A 20,000-nucleotide genomic window follows, 5' to 3' on the forward strand; every position below is an offset into this window, starting at 1 on the left:
CGTTACATACCTATATGAATCGAAATCCACATCGATATTGGTAATCGATGTAGAGTCTCTATTTATAATAAATTCATCTAAAACGATGTCTATGTGGCGGGTTTGGGTTGTGAGGGGGGGGGGTGATAATTTATTTGTATCTATATTCGACCAAGTCGCCATTAATCTGACTTGTCCGTGTATTCCATCGGACTTTCTCAAAATCCTGGTAGCCCCCATAGTAATAGGCTTCAACGGTCGTGACGTCACTTCCCTCGAAATGACGCATCGTAACTTAGTAACTGGTTCTAAACTATCGGAACAATGGCGGACGCCTTATGAAATACTTTTCCAACGAGCATAAATGTGTATCCAGAGGAGATAAACATTATACATCTGATCACGTTTTGACTTTTATACATTTTGATCACGTGACATGAGAAAAAATCTAACCAGCACGAAGCATAACAAGTACTGATTTTACTGGTTTAGAGCCAAGCTTCTTGTTGCTGGGCGGACGTGACATCAGACTATTGAATCCAATTGGATAACTAAGGCAAATCTTGCAGGTCCCGATTGCTCAGCCGGTAGAGCACTCGCTTTTCACGCAAAGGGACCGAGATCGATCCCGAGAGAAGTCGAGATTTATTCTGACCTCCCAGTCATCCCAGCAGTGATTGGGTAGCTGGGTCTGTTAGATCTGGTGGAAATTAATTTGTAATAGACCGGCGTCCTATCCAAAAGATAACAAGCATTTGTTAATGTCCGTTTCACGCCACAGAAACCGTTATAAACTTGGGCGCTTTAGGTCTAATGGCTCTGCAGGCCTACTTCATGTCAAATGTTAGACTGACGGAAATTCTTCTTCTAACTGTTTTCATTGTCTGTTACACATCACAAGTAATAAAATGAACTTGATTGGGGGTGAGGGTGGGGGGGGGGGGGGGGGTTGGCTTGAAGATTTTCTATTCGCTTTGTCGTCTTGCCTTGTAGTCAACACCAAATTCTCGTTACATTAAAATTATGAATGTACTAGTTCTACTCGGATTAAGAAAAACAAAACAATAAGAAAACAAAACAAAACGAGAATATAATTTTTTTTTTAAACAACACACCAAAAACCTAGACGTCTAGGAATAATTTCGTCCCTGATGTATCTAATAAGAAAACCATTTCCGCTGTCTTTATAGGAAGGAGATAGAATGAGATTAACGTGTAAACAATTCAGATCTTTCCCCGGATCAAATTGAAGACCGGTTTTACAAAACTCCCTAACTTTGATTTTCCCATTTTGAGATATTGATGGTTATCTCCCCTTAAATTTCTCATTCCTTCTATCATTCTATAATTATTTAAACTTCAAAAAATTCATGCAAATCGAGGGACATTAGGCGTGTCAATTTGTGGTTAAAATAGAGTTTACGTTTCAATTCATCTCATGGATGGAAAATCTCAAAAAGAATAAAAATCGACAAAAAGTGTTTTATAAAAACAGCCATGAAATTAAAAAAAAAAAAACAAAAAACAACACTTGTTTGTCTCGCATCACAGACGAGAAGGTCACTAGAAATCAAAGCGAGTGTAGTGGAGTTTTTATTTCCTGCTTTGTGATGGATCTCTTGGTAAGTAGAATAGGGCAAGATGAGATGCACTGTGTTCATCCGGTACGGGAAATTAAATTGTGCAGCACGTTTTGTTGTCTGATATTGACAAAAGATAATTCTCTTGAAGATAGTTTTATCGACTCGGAGTCGACCGATCTCCAGTCACGGAAGTTTACCAAAAGATGATACCGTACTTGAATGAGTGAATTGGGGGTATGAGTGAGCAGTGGCGGAAATGGAAATTGTCTGCTGAGATGACTGTGATGTTTCATATCGATTGTTGTAAATGTTTATCGACTGCTTCATATATTTTATTTGTATACACAGACTGATGATTTGTCTCCAATTTTCTTTCAAGTTCAGGCACGAGTGTGACGTCATAAATGTGTCAGCAGAGCCACTGTACTGTGTATGTCCCAAGTACAGAGACCGCCTCTGGAGAAAAGTGCAAAAGAACTACATAAACACGTGAATACCCTCTCAAAAATAATTAGATTGAACCTCTTCAGAATTCAATGAGAATGTCATTAACAGATCCAGTATAAATATAACCCAGTTCCATATCTGTCAGTCAAAAGCTCGATTTCCCTCCTGGCGAATCGTATCCTAGAGTTCTGTTCGTTTCTGGCTGAAATTTGAGTCTTGATTTGATCGTGGGTCTGGCTATAGAGTTGTGTGGTCAAGCAATTGATATCGACATTCCAAAGGTAGACTATTTCATAGGGTGACATTTTTATGTTTTAAAAACTTGAGCTTTTATAGAGAGCAATGTTCACTAAATGTGCTCAAATCGCTTTGTAAATCGCTTACTTTTGACATTATCATCAAAAATTCATCCCCTGAGAATTATTAAATCCCACGATTTATAATTGTTGGCATATCATTAAACTGACCTTAAATACTTTGGCGATCGGTCTCTATTGAAATTCGGACCCACTATTTGGATTGATCTCCCTCAATTGAATTCAATAGTCTGATGTCACGTCACCCAGCAACGGCGGCCATCTTGGTTCTAAACAAAGAAAATCTGTACTTTTTATTCTTCATGCTGGCTAGAACTTTTCATATGTCTTGTGAAAAGAATCTGTAAAAGTCAAAACACGATCAAATTTATGTTTTTTTTTCCTCTGGATACGCTTTTATGCTCGCCGGGGAAATATTTCATACGGCGTCCGCCATTGTTCCGATAGTTTAGCCAGTGTTACTAAGTTACCATGCGTCATTAGGAAGGAAGGGACGTGACGACTGTTGAAGATGATTTGTGAGATTTTCCAGCACAAGAGATATTTTCAAAAAATAAAATAAAAACCCTGAAAACAAATCTTTTCCAAAAATATTTACCTAATTAAATTTTAAATGTATTATATGTGACTTTTGTATTGATGATGTTTTTGATGCTCGTGTTATACTCTTAATGTTTTGATATTGTTATACTTGGACTTGGAATATTATTTTTACCTAGGTAAACAATGCCCTTTTAAAAAAAGCGCTTTGAGCTTTCGACGAAAGGCGCTATAGTGTATTATTATTATTATTATTATTATTATTATTATTATTATTATTATTATTATTATTATTATTTATTATTATTATTATTATTATTATTATTATTATTATTATTATTATTATTATTATTATTAATATTATTATTATTATTATTATTATTATTATTATTATTATTATTATTATTATTATTATTATTATTATTATTATTATTATTATTATTATTATTATTATTATTATGTAATATTGGGGTATTCAATACTTTAGATAAGGTCACTAGAAATCACATCCTTTACTCACATTCTCTCACCGTACTCAGGTGCAAAAAGAGTACCTGACCGTTAACAGCGTTGTCTCCGTCAAAAAATAATTTGTAACATCGCCTAACAGGCACCATGTCACGTCCTAAATATTAATTGTTGCTGTTGACAAGGGATCTCTTGTAAAGCGCTGTGAGCACATTTAGTGGACATTGCGCTATATAAAAGCTCATTTAGAACCGATAGATTTCATATTGTGACTAGATCAGTGACTTTATACTCGTTGCTGGCGTCCCAAAGACAATCAATGCCCCGCCATCCTTGCAGACATTGAAAACAATAATTGAGCTTTTATATAGCACGACATTCACTAAACGTGTTCAAGGCGCTTTACAAAGGATCCCTGGCCATCAGTAATACTTTACACGTAGGACGGGACATGACGTCTGTTGGGCAATATTACACGTTTTTTCGGGCAGAGACCCGCTATTAGCGGCCAAGGACTCATTTTACACCTGAGTACGGTGAGAGAATGTTAGGAAAGAGCCTCCTCCAAGGACTCAACTATGCGCCGAATGAGGCTAGAACCCAGGACCATCCGACCCAAAAGCGAGTGTCATACCACTAGACCACATAGCCTTTGATCGCAGTCAATGGACAACGATTATTAATCCACCTCAAAAACGACCCGTGAACATTCTAGAAGATTTTTGTATTCAAATGAATGTAAATGATCGTAGAAAAATTTAATTTTAACACTAAAACATTTTATTGTAAAGAAATATGTACGCAGCTGTAAACCTAAAACATTTGACTGTAAACCTACGTGTGGGTAGCTGTAAACCTAAACTGTTTGACTGTAAACCTACGTGTGGGTAGCTGTAAACTTAAACTGTTTGACTGTAAACCTACGTTTGTGTAGCTGTAAACTTAAACTGTTTGATTGTAAACCTATATGTGCGTAGCTGTAAACCTAAACTGTTTGACTACAAACCGACAAGTACGTAGCTGTAAACCTAAACTGTTTGACTACAAACCGACAAGTACGTAGCTGTAAACCTAAACTGTTTGACTACAAACCGACAAGTACGTAGCTGTAAACCTAAACTGTTTGACTGCAAACCGACAAGTACGTAGCTGTAAACCTAAACTGTTTGACTGTAAACCGACAAGTACGTAGCTGTAAACCTGAAAAATTGACTGTAAACCGACGTAAAAGGTAGCTGAAAACCATTTTAACCAAATGTGCAACCAAAGGATTAAAACCACTATCACTAATAATTAGAAAACCCAAGGACAACCTAAAACAAATTATCATTTCTCATCCACCTCTCTATAGATGGAATGAAATTGATTCACTCTGCACTTTGTTATTGTTTTTAGTCAGCCATTTTAATGATTAGTTCTCACTAAATTTTATCACTCATACAATAAACGTTCGAATTTACACATAGTTTTGCGTGTTTATATGTTATACCCGGCTGGCGGATGCTGTGCGTATTTTACCTAAACGCATAGCATCATTAAACTGTCATTTGTATTCTTGTCCAATCCATCCAGGATGCTCAAGATGACGTCATCAGTATGGACGGCTGTGTTGTTGATGGCGGGATTTTCTTATGTCAGTGAGTTACAGTTTACAACATGACGTCATATTTCAACTCTGTACAGATAAAAACTAATCTATTAATAGATATACGGAGAAGTGGAGGAATCAATGGGTTTTTTCACAACAAATCTATTATTTAAAAAAAATAGGGCTGAGAATCAACATTTTTCCGAGCAGCCAATATAAAATTGTTATCATCGAGCACAGATTTACTGTCAAATCTCAGAATTATTGTACTATTTTTACAGACTGATGTACGAAGATCTGGCAAACCTTCTTTGTATTTTAGGCTAATTCTATCATCGGTTGATTCAAATTAATACGAAGAAAATCTGCCAGGTCGTAATACTCAAATACACAGTCCTTTTTGACGTTAGGCTTTCATTGAGAGGATAATTTATTGTACGCAATTCTAGCATATCCACAACAATAATCGATGACATAATTTTGATTTCTCTTGATCCTATCAAGCAATGAGATTCTCTCTAATCTATTCTTCGTTTTAAATAATAGGGTTTCGGGATCAACATTGTTCCGTAAAGCCAATGCTAAATTATTTTTATCAGTGATTACAGAATTAGTGGCAAATCTAAAAATATAATACAGTAGTATAATACGTATAATAGATGACAGTCTGTTTGGTAGTTTTACATCTCCGCCAATATTGGGGGTTCTCCGCTAGTAATGATAGTTAATAATAAAGTGTTCTTTTATAGCGGTAAACGCCGAAGCCTCAATCCGTTTTACAATGATATATTTGTCAAACCATAAACACACTCACACCGAGCCAAACAGACACACACAACAGTCGCACACACTAACTATGCAAGTTTTACAAAGTGAAATTGACATTCAACAAAATGGAATAAAAAATAATACGTATAATTTACTCATCAATAAGAAAATGCCTAGGATTACAACTTCTGGAAAAGATGAGCCTTTGGCTATTTCTTTAATACGCTTCCCGAGAGCCTTACTGACAAAGGAAGCGAGTTCCAAATGGCAGGTCCTGTTTTATAAAACGATCTATCGCCGAAATTAGTAAGCCGTGATTTTGTCACTTTTATTAGCTGGATCTCCGATGACCTAAGCTGGCGAATTAGGGAGTAGGGGACCACAAGTTCTTGAATATAGCTCGGAGATCGGGAATTTAGTGTGTTGAAAGAAAAAAGTGCAATTTGTATTCGATTCTGGCTCGAACGGGCATCCAGTGTAGTGTTCTGAGCAAAGTTTTGACACAGACCATAGATATTTTAGTCTATTAACTCACTCAACCCTAGAGAGTTTTGCTACTGTTCAAAATTGGAAAAAAAAATCTATTTATAACGAGCATGTGCATAGATAGTTTTATTCAACTACCATTAACATGCACAAACTATAAACATTAGCTTTTATACTACGCGCCTATAATTTGTGTCAGAAAGATTAAATAAATAGGCATGGGGTAAAAAAAAACCCCGGTAAACTACAGATATAGTCGGTATTAGGGTTGAGTGAGTTAAAAGAAGATAAATTGGAGTTATTATGCAGGGCTAGAGATACATTGTTTTCCATTGCATTCTCATTTCTCTTTCTAAAAGTACTTTCGGTTTTGTAGATAATTCATATTAAGTTACGGTGTAATTGTTGTGATGACATTAAAGGATCTCTCGTTTTCGGTAAAGGAGAGATGGTGAAACAAAACGTGTACTTATGTGCAGGTCTGATAAGCCAATTCATTTTGGGCTCATTGTTCTAATGGAAATCTAAAAAAAAAAGACCCAAAATAGTGTTCATTAAACTAGACCCATAATTGCATTCGAATGTCAGACCTGAGGACTTGTATACGTCGGTCAAGCCTCAATCATTCATGATGTAAAAACCCATTAACAATATCGGGCAAAAACTTAAAGCTTTTTATTGAATCACAAGAAAAAACACCAACACACACACACACACAAACACACACACACAAACACACACACACAAACACACACACATAAAAAATAACAAAACAACAACAACAACAACACCAACAACACCACCACCACCAATAACAACGACAACAACAACAACAACAACAACAACAACAACAACAACAACAACGAAAAAACCCCACAAAAACAACAGTAACAACAACACCACCACCACCAACACCAACACCAACAACGATAACGAATCCTAACATTAAAATCGTTTGTTTTCTTGGTTGCTAGTGTCCGAGACCAACGTTGTAGAGGTCTATTTCGTGGTGGCTCCAGAAGTCGTCAGAAAGTAAGTATACAGTATGGAAGAAATATGTAAATAGTTATATGTTGATTATCCAATCCTATCCTGTCATATCTATCTATCTATCTATCTATCTATCTATCTATCTATCTATCTATCTATCTATCTATCTATCTATCTATCTATCTATTTATCTATCTATCTATCTTTCTATCTATCTATCTATCTATCTCTGTCTATTTATCTATCTATCTATCTATCTCCCTGTCTCTCTATCTATCTATCTATCCATCTATCTATCTATCTATCTATCTATCTATCTATCTATCTATCTATCTATCTATCTATCTATCTATCTATCTATTTATCTGTCTATCTATATATTTGTCTATCTATCTATCTATCTATCTATCTATCTATCTATCTATCTATCTATCTATCTATCTATCTATCTATCTATCTATCTATCTATTTATGTGTCTATCTATCTATCTATCTATCTATCTATCTAGCTATCTATCTATCTATCCATCTGTCTATCTGGCTATTTAGCTATCTATATATCTACATATCTATATATATATATATATATATATATATATATATATAAATATATATATATATATATATATATATATATATATATATATATATATATATATATATATATATATATAATTATGCCCCTTCCGCGACAACATCATAAGATGTCGACGCCTAGGCATTCCACGAAGGAATATAGATAATTCATCCAACAAGATGTCTGATGTCAACAGGAATCACCCATGTTGTCCAAAGTGAGCAAATTGGAGGTTAATGATCTTCCATAAGGAACAAAACGAAAGTACCTGAAGCGGAGCTCGAGCCCGGGATCTTCCGGGTCGTAGTGCAATGCCTTAATACTGAGTTTGCGCGACAGGGCGCCAACGGGTCCCGTTAGAGATAGACGACGATTGGGATTGTTTGGAAGCTTTAACCCTTTGCCCACTAGTCATTATGACATCCGAAATGCTATCGCCTTCTACATCTACGCCAGAATAGAAATAGAGGGTGGAGCCTACCATGATATAACATTTTATGGATCACTAATTTCATCATATCAGTTCTGTCCACGGACAGGTAGGTGGATATCGCTTTCAAGAACTTATGTCCTTATATGAAATCCTGAGTTTTTGACCAATCAACGGATTGCTCTTTTGATAGCTCGCTTGTCAACATGAGTCAGCTCAGCCCTTGATTTATGTAAAGGCATCACAGGCGGTATATGTTGTGTAACTTCAAAGACCACGGTTGACCGAAAGCGATGAATGGAAGCCCTACTGTGGCGTGGAGAACGAGGTCTTGTATGTATAGTTACGTCATATCTCAACGCTCGTGAATTCTTAGTACGGCTGGACTCACAATCAAAACTCGAAATCTGTGTTTTAAACTCTTGAATCAATCGAGTTACATCAGTGCGTTCGTCTCATTGAGAAATTAAAAACGATATATAAATCAAGAACACCGACCGGAAAATAAGGAAATTATCATAAAATTATAAAATTTGAGAAAGCTATTTTCAAAATCAAATCTATTACAAAAAAGGTTATTTCTAGACCGATTTTTATGAGACAAAGACAATTTTTCTCCACTTTTCAAGCTGATTCCAACAATGAGGTTTTCAAATTTATCGCGATAAGATTATTTGTCATTATTTTTTTTAATACCCAATTGACTGCTCAGGAAATGAATACGTAATCCTTGGCGGCTAGCGAGTAGGTGTTAAATTTTGCTTACCCTTTCCCACGCAGACGCACACACACACACACACACACACACACACACACAGACTGAACACACAATGTATGTCTTTCACTTCTGGCCAAAGTTGCCTTATTACAACTTAGACTCGAATGATAACAGCGACTAGGGTGTCAGATTAAACTTCAGTTTTAAAGGTCTAATTCAATTCACACCGTAATAAATCATAATAATGATCATTCTTGATATATTAGAGCATTAAAATATTTAATTCACATTACTATAAATATATTTTAAATATATGTATTTTGTAATTATTTTAGCGACGATACGAACCCCTTTTAATCGTCGAGCCGAACGATAGGATGCTAGACGACGATAAGTCTGTGTGTGTGTGTGTGTGTGTGTGTGTGCGTGTGTGTGTGCGTCTACGTGGGAAAGGGTAAGCAAAATTTAACACCTACTCGCTAGCCGCCAAGGATTACGTATTCATTTCCTGAGCAGTCAATTGGGTATTAAAAAAAAATAATGACAAATAATCTTATCGCGATAAATTTGAAAACCTCATTGTTGGAATCAGCTTGAAAAGTGGAGAAAAATTGTCTTTGTCTCATAAAAATCGATCTAGAAATAACCTTTTTTGTAATAGATTTGATTTTGAAAACAGCTTTCTCAAATTTTATAATTTTATGATAATTTCCTTGTTTTCCGGTCGATGTTCTTGATTTATATATCGTTTTTCATTTCTCAATGAGACGAATGCACTGATGTAACTCGATTGATTCAAGAGTTTAAAACACATATTTCGTGTTTTGATTGTGAGTCCAGCCGTACTAAGAATTCACGAGCGTTGAGATATGACGTAACTATACATACAAGACCTCGTTCTCCACGCCACAGTATGGCTTCCATTCATCGCTTTCGGTCAATCGTGGTCTTTGAAGTTACACAACATATACCGCCTGTGATGCCTGTACATAAATCAAGGGTTGAGCTGACTCATTTTGACAAGCGAGCTATCAAAAGAGCAATCGTTGATTGGTCAAAAACTCAGAATTTCATATAAGGACACAAGTTCTGGAAAGCGATATTCACCCACCTGTCAGTGGACAGAACTGATATGACGAAATTAGGGCTCCATAAAATGTTATATCATGGTAGGCTCCACCCTCTATTTCTGTTTTGGCGTAGATGTAGAAGGCAATAGCATTTCGGATGTCATAATGACTAGTGGGCAAAGGGTTAAAGCTTCCAAACAATCCCAATTGTCGTCTATCTCTAATCGGCCCCGTTAGCGCCCTGATGCGCAATCTGTCTAATCACTCGGCCACTTCGCCCACTATAAATATATATAAATGAGTGTTGGTGGGTACTTGTAGGTACGAGAGTGCTCGATAATATTGATTAGAGCATATAAAATAAGTAGGGACATTCACATTATTGTCGACACGATCGTTTCAGTGGGTTTCCATATCCTCGGTCGACATTGGATCCGTAGTGTGCTTTTCAATTGAGTTCGATGTTGGTGTTTTTTCGTCCTTATTCTTATATCTGTCTATCTGTCTATTTGTATTGCTGACTATATATCAATAGTCTTATTTCCCATATTTAGAGATCTTTAAGGTGTCGTTTATTGTCTATTTGTTCAGTATTCCCTCTGTCTTGAGGCATTTTATAAAGCGAGTTCAGCTTTAGTGACTATTACTCTCTATATATTATCACATTTTTCTGCAGTTACTTGGCCTTAGGATATAACGCTGCCACGGCTGAAAGTACCATCAAGACTGACATTAACTATTACATTTTTCAGGTAATGGATTTAGTTTATATCGGAAATACTTAATGTTTATACAATTCACTGATCTTTCTACTTTGATGAATGAAGGTACGCTATGGCTGACATGGGATACACACTAATCACACGCACACATACACACATACACACACCCACTCACACACCGAGACACACTAACATACGCACATACACACACCCACTCACACACCGAGGCACAATCACACGCACATATACACACATACACACACCCACTCACACACCGAGGCACAATCACACGCACATATACACACATACACACACCCACTCACACACCGAGGCACAATCACACGCACATATACACATATACACACACCCACTCACACACAGAGGCACAATCACATACACACTTTCGTATGAATTTGTAAGCTTTATACGAATTATAACAGAAGATTGCAAGCGGTTTTCCTGGTTTCATGTATAAGGTGCATTAAGGTATGATATGATATGATAGCATAGGATAGGATAGGATATGATATGATTGGATAATATAAGATATCATATAATAAGATAGGATAGGAAAGGACAAGAAATGATATGGTAGGATAAAATATGATACGATAGAATAAGATATAACATATATGATAGGATTTGGTGGGATGGGATATAATATGTTATGATTGGATAGGATATATGATAAAATAGGATCGTATAGGGAGAGAAAATGTGGAATAAAATTATGGCTTTGTTTTAAGACAAAGCAGAAATCAAAGACATTTGAAAATCTACCAGAAATAAGAACAGGATATTAAATTGATAGATGGCAAGTTGAATAAAACATAAGCTATTGAATTTGTTTTGTTTATGTTATTTCAGCTGTAACTTATTCAACAGCTATTATAACTATTTGTCTTACTAAGTGACAAGGTATAAATAACCATTCTACAGTGTAGAAAGGAGCCAAACCCAATCAGTAGTCCCTGCAATGTGAACCTTTTATTATTTTCACTAGATTAAATTATATCTGGTTTGGTCACATTTTGGGATTTAAAATTATTTCTACAGATGAACCAGTTTTTCGGCAGTTTGAGCAGCTATGGCCTGTCTATGGAAATCAGGGCAAAGAAAGTGACCATTATGACGGTAAGACATGGAGATGGGGTTGTCAAAGAAATCATGGACGGGTGAATGGACGAACAATTGTAGGTATACATTTGTAAATGTTTAAAAGGAAAGAGAACAAAATAGAAATAATTACGTATTTCTCTCCCATTTAAAGAGGAAATGTGGACTGCAATCACTTCGCATGATATCCATAAATTTCAAACTGGCTTGAGTCAGATATTTAGGAACACTGTACATAATGCAGCTATGTCAGAAAATGTTACTTCATTTATCCATCAATTAGAATGTACCCCCCCCCCTTCAAAGAACGTGTCAGGTTTCAGATTTGTTGACAGGTTGAAGGGAATTCTTGACGATTGATAGTTAAACTCACTAAACTAGAGCTTTAATATAGAGCAATATCCACTAAATGTGCTCAAAGCGCTTTACAAATGATCCCTGACCAACAGCAACACGTAACATGTAGAAAGAGACATGGCAGCTGTTAGGCGTTACAATTTATCTGACAGAGATAGCGTCGTTGTACTCATTTCACACCTGAGTACGGTGAGATAATGTGAGTAAAAAGTATTTTCCAAGCACTCAACTATGCGCCGAGCGAGGCTCGAAGCCAGGACCTTCCGATCCGAAAGCGAGTGTCATAACACAAGACCACATAGCCGCAGAATCGTTGAAGTCTCTTTGAGCAAAGTGAACAAGTTTGTAGTGTCCAGTAAAATAGCATAACGCATCGCTACCATAATATTGTTTTTCTAATTATTCCAGGCGGATCTGTTTAAGGAAAGCGATTTGCAAAGCGAAAAATACATTTATACTAATAAGGCCCTGGACATATTCCATGCCTGGCTGATATCGAACAACGCCTACAGTACTGTTGGTTATGATTTGGCTCTGATCTATACTGGGTAGGTGGTGGTGGTGATAGTAGTGGTCGTGGTGTGCGTAAGTGTGTGTGTGTGTGTGTGTGTGTGTGTGTGTGTTTTCTTTTTTTATCTTCTTCTTTTCCCTTTTAAGTGTGTAACTTCAATTTTGAATTACTATTTTTCTTTCCTTGAAGATGTGAGACTATTCCACTGTCTCAATGTCGATGGTCTGAACCAGTACAAGTGGACATCCTTTCTTGAACCATAAGCTTGGATGGCTTACTCTAATTTTGTTGAATATCCCCGAGGGGTAATTTCACTTAGTCGTTTGGGGCCTTTGCAATATATTGTAACGTTGTCACGCTTTCTTCTATCTTGAATCAGTTTAAGATCTAAATCAGTCTTGTGAGGTTTTTCTTTGTTGTTTTGATTTGTAAATTTCTCTGCTCTGTTTTCTATTCTTTCATTTTCTGAGATTTCTGATTTATGGTAGGGTCCGAGACAAATCTGTTATATTCTAGTGTAGGTTTTGACAATGACTTTGTAGCGTATGTTTTTTCTGACATTCTTTTAAAGTAGAAATTATTTTTTTCATATGCAGAGTAGAGGAGTAAAACCGCAAAGTCACAATTTAGTTTTTGGAAAACATTTTTTTTCAAATTTAATGCCAAAATGTTAAGATATAAACACTTTCTTTTCTTAATTAATGTTATACAATATAGAAAAAAATTCTAATGTCTAAAAATGCTAATTGATATAACAACCTCTGAAAGATGCCTATGAATGAGTCATGTTTACAATCTGGGGCTACTTGAAGTATAATTTATTCTTGTCACTTCCCGGCAAGAATCACTTTCTGGTAACTCCAATACACAGAAGAATATCTCTAAAAACAGATCGTTGTCTACTCTTTGATGGAGGATCTGACCTACATTATAGCTAGGTGTTGTTACTAAAAATAGCTTAGGACAAACTGATCAATTCCTGATGTATCTGCTGGTTTCTTTCTCTTGGGTCGGGTGACAATCTGCTGATTTCCTGATCTACTGAAGGTTAAAATATTCGTGTTTTTTCTAGTCTGAATTCACACTCAAATTGTAATCGTATTGAAATACCAAAATATAAAAAGATAATTTTTTAGACTTGACGCTTAAGAACATGTTTTACTTTACAGATATGATCTCTTTGGCGCTAGTGGTAGCCCATCAGTAGCAGGTATGTGAAGTGAAAATTCCTCCATTACATCTGGAGAGCTGCAGTTTCTTTAGTTTTTTTCTTTAAAAATATTTTTTTCTTAGCGCCAAGTAAAACATCCACCTAGAGACACAGTGTTTAGACACCCTCTTCATGGAAAATCAATTTTTACCAAAATCAGACTTGTAATACAGTAAAGATTAAATTTTGAGTGATATGCCCTTACTTTTAAAATCATTATTTTGTTTTATGATGTAAGCACATTTTAGTTGTTACCAAAATAAGAGGCATTCAAATCATAATATTTTGCCTTATAGGAGTATAGACCCATTGAAATCTATCTGTTTGTATTTGTGGGTCCTCAGATATTCCAGCATGTTAGAGATGAAATCACTTTTTTTTAAAAACTTGAGCTTTTATATAGCGCAATATCCACTTTACAAGGGTTCCCTAACCGATAGCAATATTTCACATATAGAACGAGACATGATGCCTGTTATGCGATATCACTATTTTTTCCGGCAGAGACAACGCTTTTAATGGACAGGTACTCATGTTACACCTGACTACGGTGAGAGAATGTGAGTAAAGAGCCTTGGCCAAGGACTCAACTATGCGCCGAGCTTGGCTCGAACTCAGGACCTTCCGATACGAAAGCGAGTGTCATACCAGAAGGCCACATAGATGAACATAGACTTACTGACGTGACACTTCGCCTCCCTTTTTTACTTTGGATCCGTCAGAAGACAATGTAGTTTTTGCGGTTTGCAAAGTCAGTTGAAAGGCAGCGTCTGCTGTGGCTAAACAGGCCGATTTGAGAGCGGCAGATATTTTTGCCGTTGCTGCAGATACATCCTACCTCTACCTCTCCTGATAATGTCACTGATACTGCCCTCTGTTGCTGGCTTTGTCTTTTCTCCTTCCACTGGTCTTGTCTTCTTCTCTCGCACGACTGAATAATACTCTCCACAATAAGTCTCCAAGAGTCTCGGTCAACCGCCATGGAGTCAAGGTCGGCGGGGCGGATGTTGCTAGGCTTCAGATTTTTCTTGCAGCATCCGTAAACCTAAGAAACGGTCTGCCTGTTGTTCTGGTGCCAGTAGCAATCTCTTCATACAGGATATACCTTTGGATTTGGCTTTCCTGTATGCGTACAACGTGACCACGTAAGCGTTCACGTCTCTGAGGCAGGAGGGCACACATGTTTGGAATATTTGCTGTGGTTGGACCACCGTACAGCCTTGGATCTGGAATCGAGAAGATTGCGCGCCTGAATAAAGATTGGTATCCGGTAATAGGAGAATGTCAACGCTATGGAAGGCCAGTAGCTCTGATAAAAGCTCATTTTTTGGCATTTTTCTCTCGATATTGAGGGACAGTCTGTTCGTCAGATTGCTGACCCAGATATTGCATTTTCCAGCTAAAGGTGAGTTGGGACTTTCGCTGATTTCTAGACCTCATCAACAACCCTAGCGACACGATCGCGGTAATGGTTGGCTAGGCGGCCGACCGCTTCGCCATTAAATTTGAAAACGAGACAGAACCATGATATAAAGTACTGTGGAGCCCGGGATATCCGAGGCCATTCGGACACCGGGTTGGGTCTCCATTCCGTCACACACCAGGGCGGCCGTTCAAGGCGTCCTCGTATCGGCTCGACATCCGGGATGGTCTAGTGACGGTGAACCGGAAATACTCCTTTGCCTAAGATGTCTTCAAGCACCTCCACCAACGTCAAGGTTGTAATCCATTAGGGTTGGCCTTGACGACTAATCGCATCGCCAACACAGGCCGGAACTTGGCACAGCTGGAGTGGCAATCTCGAGGTTCCAGTCTCTCCCACGTCGCAGATGGAATTTCAGGAAGGCTAAATTTTTGCCCTGCTTTACCTTCCAAGCCCAAGAACATAACCAGATTTAACAGGCTGCTGGTTAAGAGCGCTCACCATTCTATTCCACGGGACAAAAGGAAATTCTACACCCCTGCTTGACGGAGGAGTCGGAAAAGATATACAAGGATTACCAGCCGACCCAGTCTCAAGACGTAGACTACGTTAATCTCTGGCAAAAGGAAGGAAGCAACTGTGGCAGGAGACCGTGGAAAGTCTTGAATTTACACTCTTGCCGCTATGTTTGGTGACTGATAAAGAAATTGAGTCCCGAGCGGAACTTTGGGAAGGCTGCATCTTAATGTGAAGCAGAAACACTTGCAAAGAATATAAAGATCTCGTAGCAAAAGGGGCCTGGATCAGTGTTTCGAGCGAGGTGTCTGCAACGCATACCGGTCGACTTGAGAATCGCTACCTGTAGACGAAGCGTCGGACTGGACATCCCCGTTCAGTCCCCGTGAAGTGGATGCAGTCATAAGCAATGTTAAGAACGGAATAGCAGTAAGGATATATGGGATATATCCCGATATGGTGACACATCTGGCTCTAGTGCATGTCCGATTTATTTGCAAAAAGATAGTTTCCACAAGTTTGGAAGCACGCTAAGATAGTTGTCATTCTGAAGGCGGGGAAACCGGCGACAGAGTCTGACAGTTACAGACCCATATCACTCCTGAGCTGTATTCACAAACATTTGTAACGTGTGCTTTTGACCCGATGGGGGCCTTTCCTAGACGCAGCCCTGCCACCCAGGAAGGCGGGATTCAGGTAAGGGAGGTGCACAACGTACCATTGGAAGGGAAAAGATTCTTGGTGTGCTATGGGATCGCTGTTCTACTGCAGACAGAATTGTTGCTAGTCCGTCAGCCGTCCTATCACTGACTTCAACAATTTCTAAAAACCTTTCAACCAGTTTCCCTCCCTTTAAAAATCTTAATATGATAACAAACTGTGTACGTTTTCCTGCATCCGTGGCCTCGTCCTCTTCACTGCCAAATTCGACGCCATGCGTACGTGGGTCTTCAGGTTCCTTGCCTTGACAGAGGAATGAGTATTCATGTTCTCTGCGGCTACCCATGGATTCAAGGCTGGTTACTTCATCATCATCATCATCATCATTGCCTTTTTCACCCTGGGTCAGGGTATAGGCCACCGACAAACAGTTTCCATCCTTCTATATCCTGAGCTAACTTTTTAATCTCATTCCAGGTCTTACCACTTCTCTGTATATCAGCTTCTTTAATTCTTCTACATGTTGCTCGTGGCCTTCCCCTTGATCTTCTGCCCTGAGGGTTCCAGTCCAATACTTTCTTTGTTATCTTACTCCCTGTGTATGAATCCCGTCCCCTCTCCCTGAATATAAAACTTCTCCCCAGGCTTGCAAGGCTGCAATGTCACTGTCGAGAATCTTAAGTTCGTGGGATGATGAATCTTCCATGCATCATCAACTTATAGCTCGTTGGAGAGGCCAGGTCACATGGTCGTTGACATTTCAGGTTGGCAGTCTCAGCACTGGTGGCTTTCTTGACTTCTTCAGCTTTTATCCTGAGATCCGATCACCGATTGAAGCAGACAGACCGTGAAGGGTCAGCACTTACTAGCCGGGGCTGCCCACCTTGAAAGCTGACCAATAGGACTATAATGGTCTGACCCTAGGGGACACCCCCGTAGCGTCCGAGCTCAATATGCTCTGGGTGTATCAATCGTAACTGCTATCTTCCTTGAAGGTTCTGTTTCTGGAGTAGCGGTAATATAGTGAGCTCTCCGGTGCGCAAATCTGGCCTGCTCAGTCGTCGAGATCTACATCTTGGCCTCAATGATGTGTTTCAAAGAAAACAGAGCTCTACGTTTAGCACCGGTTTCAAGAGTTGCACGAGTCTGCTAGAACTGAGAATTTTTGAGAATTTTTTGACAGTATGAGAGTTATTTTAATTGGTCGATATTTGAAAGACGAGTTTTCTGGCAACATTTTAAAATACTCGTCTTTCCAGAGTACGGCAGGCATGTGGTAGGTTTCGAACAAATAAAAAAAAAAACAAAAAAAAAACACAAAAAAAAAACCCCAACAGCTAACACTGTCACCCTCTGATCCACATGATCGTGTGTTCAGGCGTGGCTAGAGGTGCTACGTGTACAGAGGGAGGACTCACTGCGGTGGAATATGAGGGTACGATGTCCACGGCGATTACTACTGCCCACGAGATTGGACACAGGTGAATATCATGTGTGTATGTGTGTGAGTGTGTGTTTTTGTTTGTTTGTGTACCTATCTATTTAAGAATTATTTATCTTTCTATATCCATTTGCCAAGCCATCTATCAATCTATCTATTCACCCATCAATTAATCCACATATCCATCAATCTATCTATTCACCCATCAATCAATCCACATATCCATCAATCCATCTAACAATTTATCTGTCCACCAATTTGTCCACCAATCCATCAATCCATCTATAAATCATTCTATCAATCCATCCATCAATCTTTCAATATATCTATCCATCTATCCGACAATCTACTTATATATCCATCTATCAATCAATCGACCTATCTAACTATCCATCAATCCATCCATTCATCTATCTGACATTCAAAATACAATATACTACCCACCAGTCTTGGAGCCCCGCACGTGAACGCCACGAGCCAGCCATGTTCGTCTCCACATGATTTCATCATGACCCCCACCTACAGAGCACAAAACGACAAACGATGGTTCTTTTCATCTTGCACAGCCACAGCCATCAGCAACTTCATCAAAGCACTTGGGTGAGAATCATTAACATTTACATCAATGGACTTAGGCGAGGATCTTAACAGTTCCAATTCAGGGCATAGCTAAAGATCATTAACTTGTTAAACACTGGACACAGGTAAGGACTATTTTTATAAAGTGTGCCCGTTCTCCACGACATCATAAGATATCGTCGCCGAGGCATTCCACGAAGGAATATATATATATATATATATATATATATATATATATATATATATATATATATATATACTCAAAAACAAATAAAATGGACGTTTCGGATTTCCCCTTTATCAGCTAAACAGGATGAATGAAACAATAGAGATGAATGAGGTATTGTAATAGTGGCGTTGTTAAGCTGAATAAAGAAAAACATTGATGGGCAGGAAATAGAACAAAAGATATTCCTTAAAGCTGCCCGTTTAATTAAGTAATAAATAATAACGTCAAATTGAATGTAAGCTTCAATTTAATTACAAAAACAGATCAAATGAACGTTTCGGGTTTCCCCTTTATCAACAAAACAGGATGATTGAAACACCACAGATGAATGAGATGATGTGGTAGTTAAGATGAATAAACTAAAATGAAATAAAATGAGTTTATTCATCTTAACTACGCCACTACCACATCATCTCATTCATCAGTAGTGTTTCAATCATCCTGTTTTGTTGATAAAGGGGAAACCCGAAACGTTCATTTGATCTGTTTTTGTAATTAAATTGAAGCTTACATTCAATTTCACATTATTATTTATTTCTTCGAGCTTCGAGCAGCAACATTTACGCATTTAATTAAGTGAAAAGAGGGGAGGCGGGGAAGAACTGTGTAATGCAGTTTAGAAAGGGAAATATAAAAACGTGTAGACTATTGTTGGAAAATAAATACAATGGAATTGGAAATAAATACAAAATATAAGGGATGTAGGTATTAGTTTTTTCATTAATGGCAGTAGCAGCAGCAGAAGCAACAGTAGTAGTAGTAGTAGTAGTAGTAGTAGTAGTAGTAGTAGTAGTAGTAGTAGTAGTAGTAGTAGTAGTAGTAGTAGTAGTAGTAGTAGTAGTAGTAGTAGTAGTAATGATAATGGTTTGTAATGAAAGGAAAAGACGATGGAGGCCGGGGAGTCGGGGGGGGGGGTGCAAGAGATAAAGGTAGTATAATATTTAGATAAGGTCCAGTCTCGAGTTCATACCGTGAGGTGATAGGGTGCTCAGTTTTAGTATCAGTTCTGCCTCCCTATATTTTCTATGTTGTTTAGTGGTGTAACAGAATTGAAGGACGTCAACTTGGATGTCGTGCAATCCTCGATGACTGGACCCATTGAAGTGGTGAGCGACAGGTTTGTCCTCGTCGTTTTCAATGTTGTCCAAACCTGTCGCTTAATCTCTTTCCAGTTTCTCCCACGTAGGTCTTGTGGCAACGTTTACAGATTAATATAGCGTAAATTAGATTACGAACCGTGCAGGTGAATGCGTGTCGGATGTCCCACACTTAATC

The 20,000-nt window shown here is 38.0% G+C and overlaps 1 protein-coding gene across 1 annotated transcript in view; it reads left to right on the plus strand.

Annotated features, from left to right (window-relative positions):
• Positions 1-2,152: 2,152 nt before the first annotated feature.
• The window catches only part of LOC144976088 (metalloprotease mig-17-like), a 26,014-nt gene continuing 8,166 nt past the window's right edge, over positions 2,153-20,000 (plus strand). Inside the window, exons 1-9 of the mRNA XM_078920268.1 lie at positions 2,153-2,290; positions 4,907-4,971; positions 7,151-7,208; positions 10,638-10,713; positions 11,740-11,817; positions 12,565-12,704; positions 13,837-13,877; positions 17,855-17,957; positions 18,365-18,517. Coding sequence (XP_078776394.1) covers positions 4,908-4,971; positions 7,151-7,208; positions 10,638-10,713; positions 11,740-11,817; positions 12,565-12,704; positions 13,837-13,877; positions 17,855-17,957; positions 18,365-18,517 — 713 coding nt within the window. The 5' untranslated portion in view covers positions 2,153-2,290; position 4,907. The remainder of the gene's footprint in view (positions 2,291-4,906; positions 4,972-7,150; positions 7,209-10,637; positions 10,714-11,739; positions 11,818-12,564; positions 12,705-13,836; positions 13,878-17,854; positions 17,958-18,364; positions 18,518-20,000) is intronic.

Source organism: Berghia stephanieae, chromosome 7 (genome assembly GCF_034508935.2).
Source record: "Berghia stephanieae isolate SIO BIC M18660-M18661 chromosome 7, UCSD_Bste_1.3, whole genome shotgun sequence".
Taxonomy (NCBI): domain Eukaryota; kingdom Metazoa; phylum Mollusca; class Gastropoda; order Nudibranchia; family Aeolidiidae; genus Berghia; species Berghia stephanieae.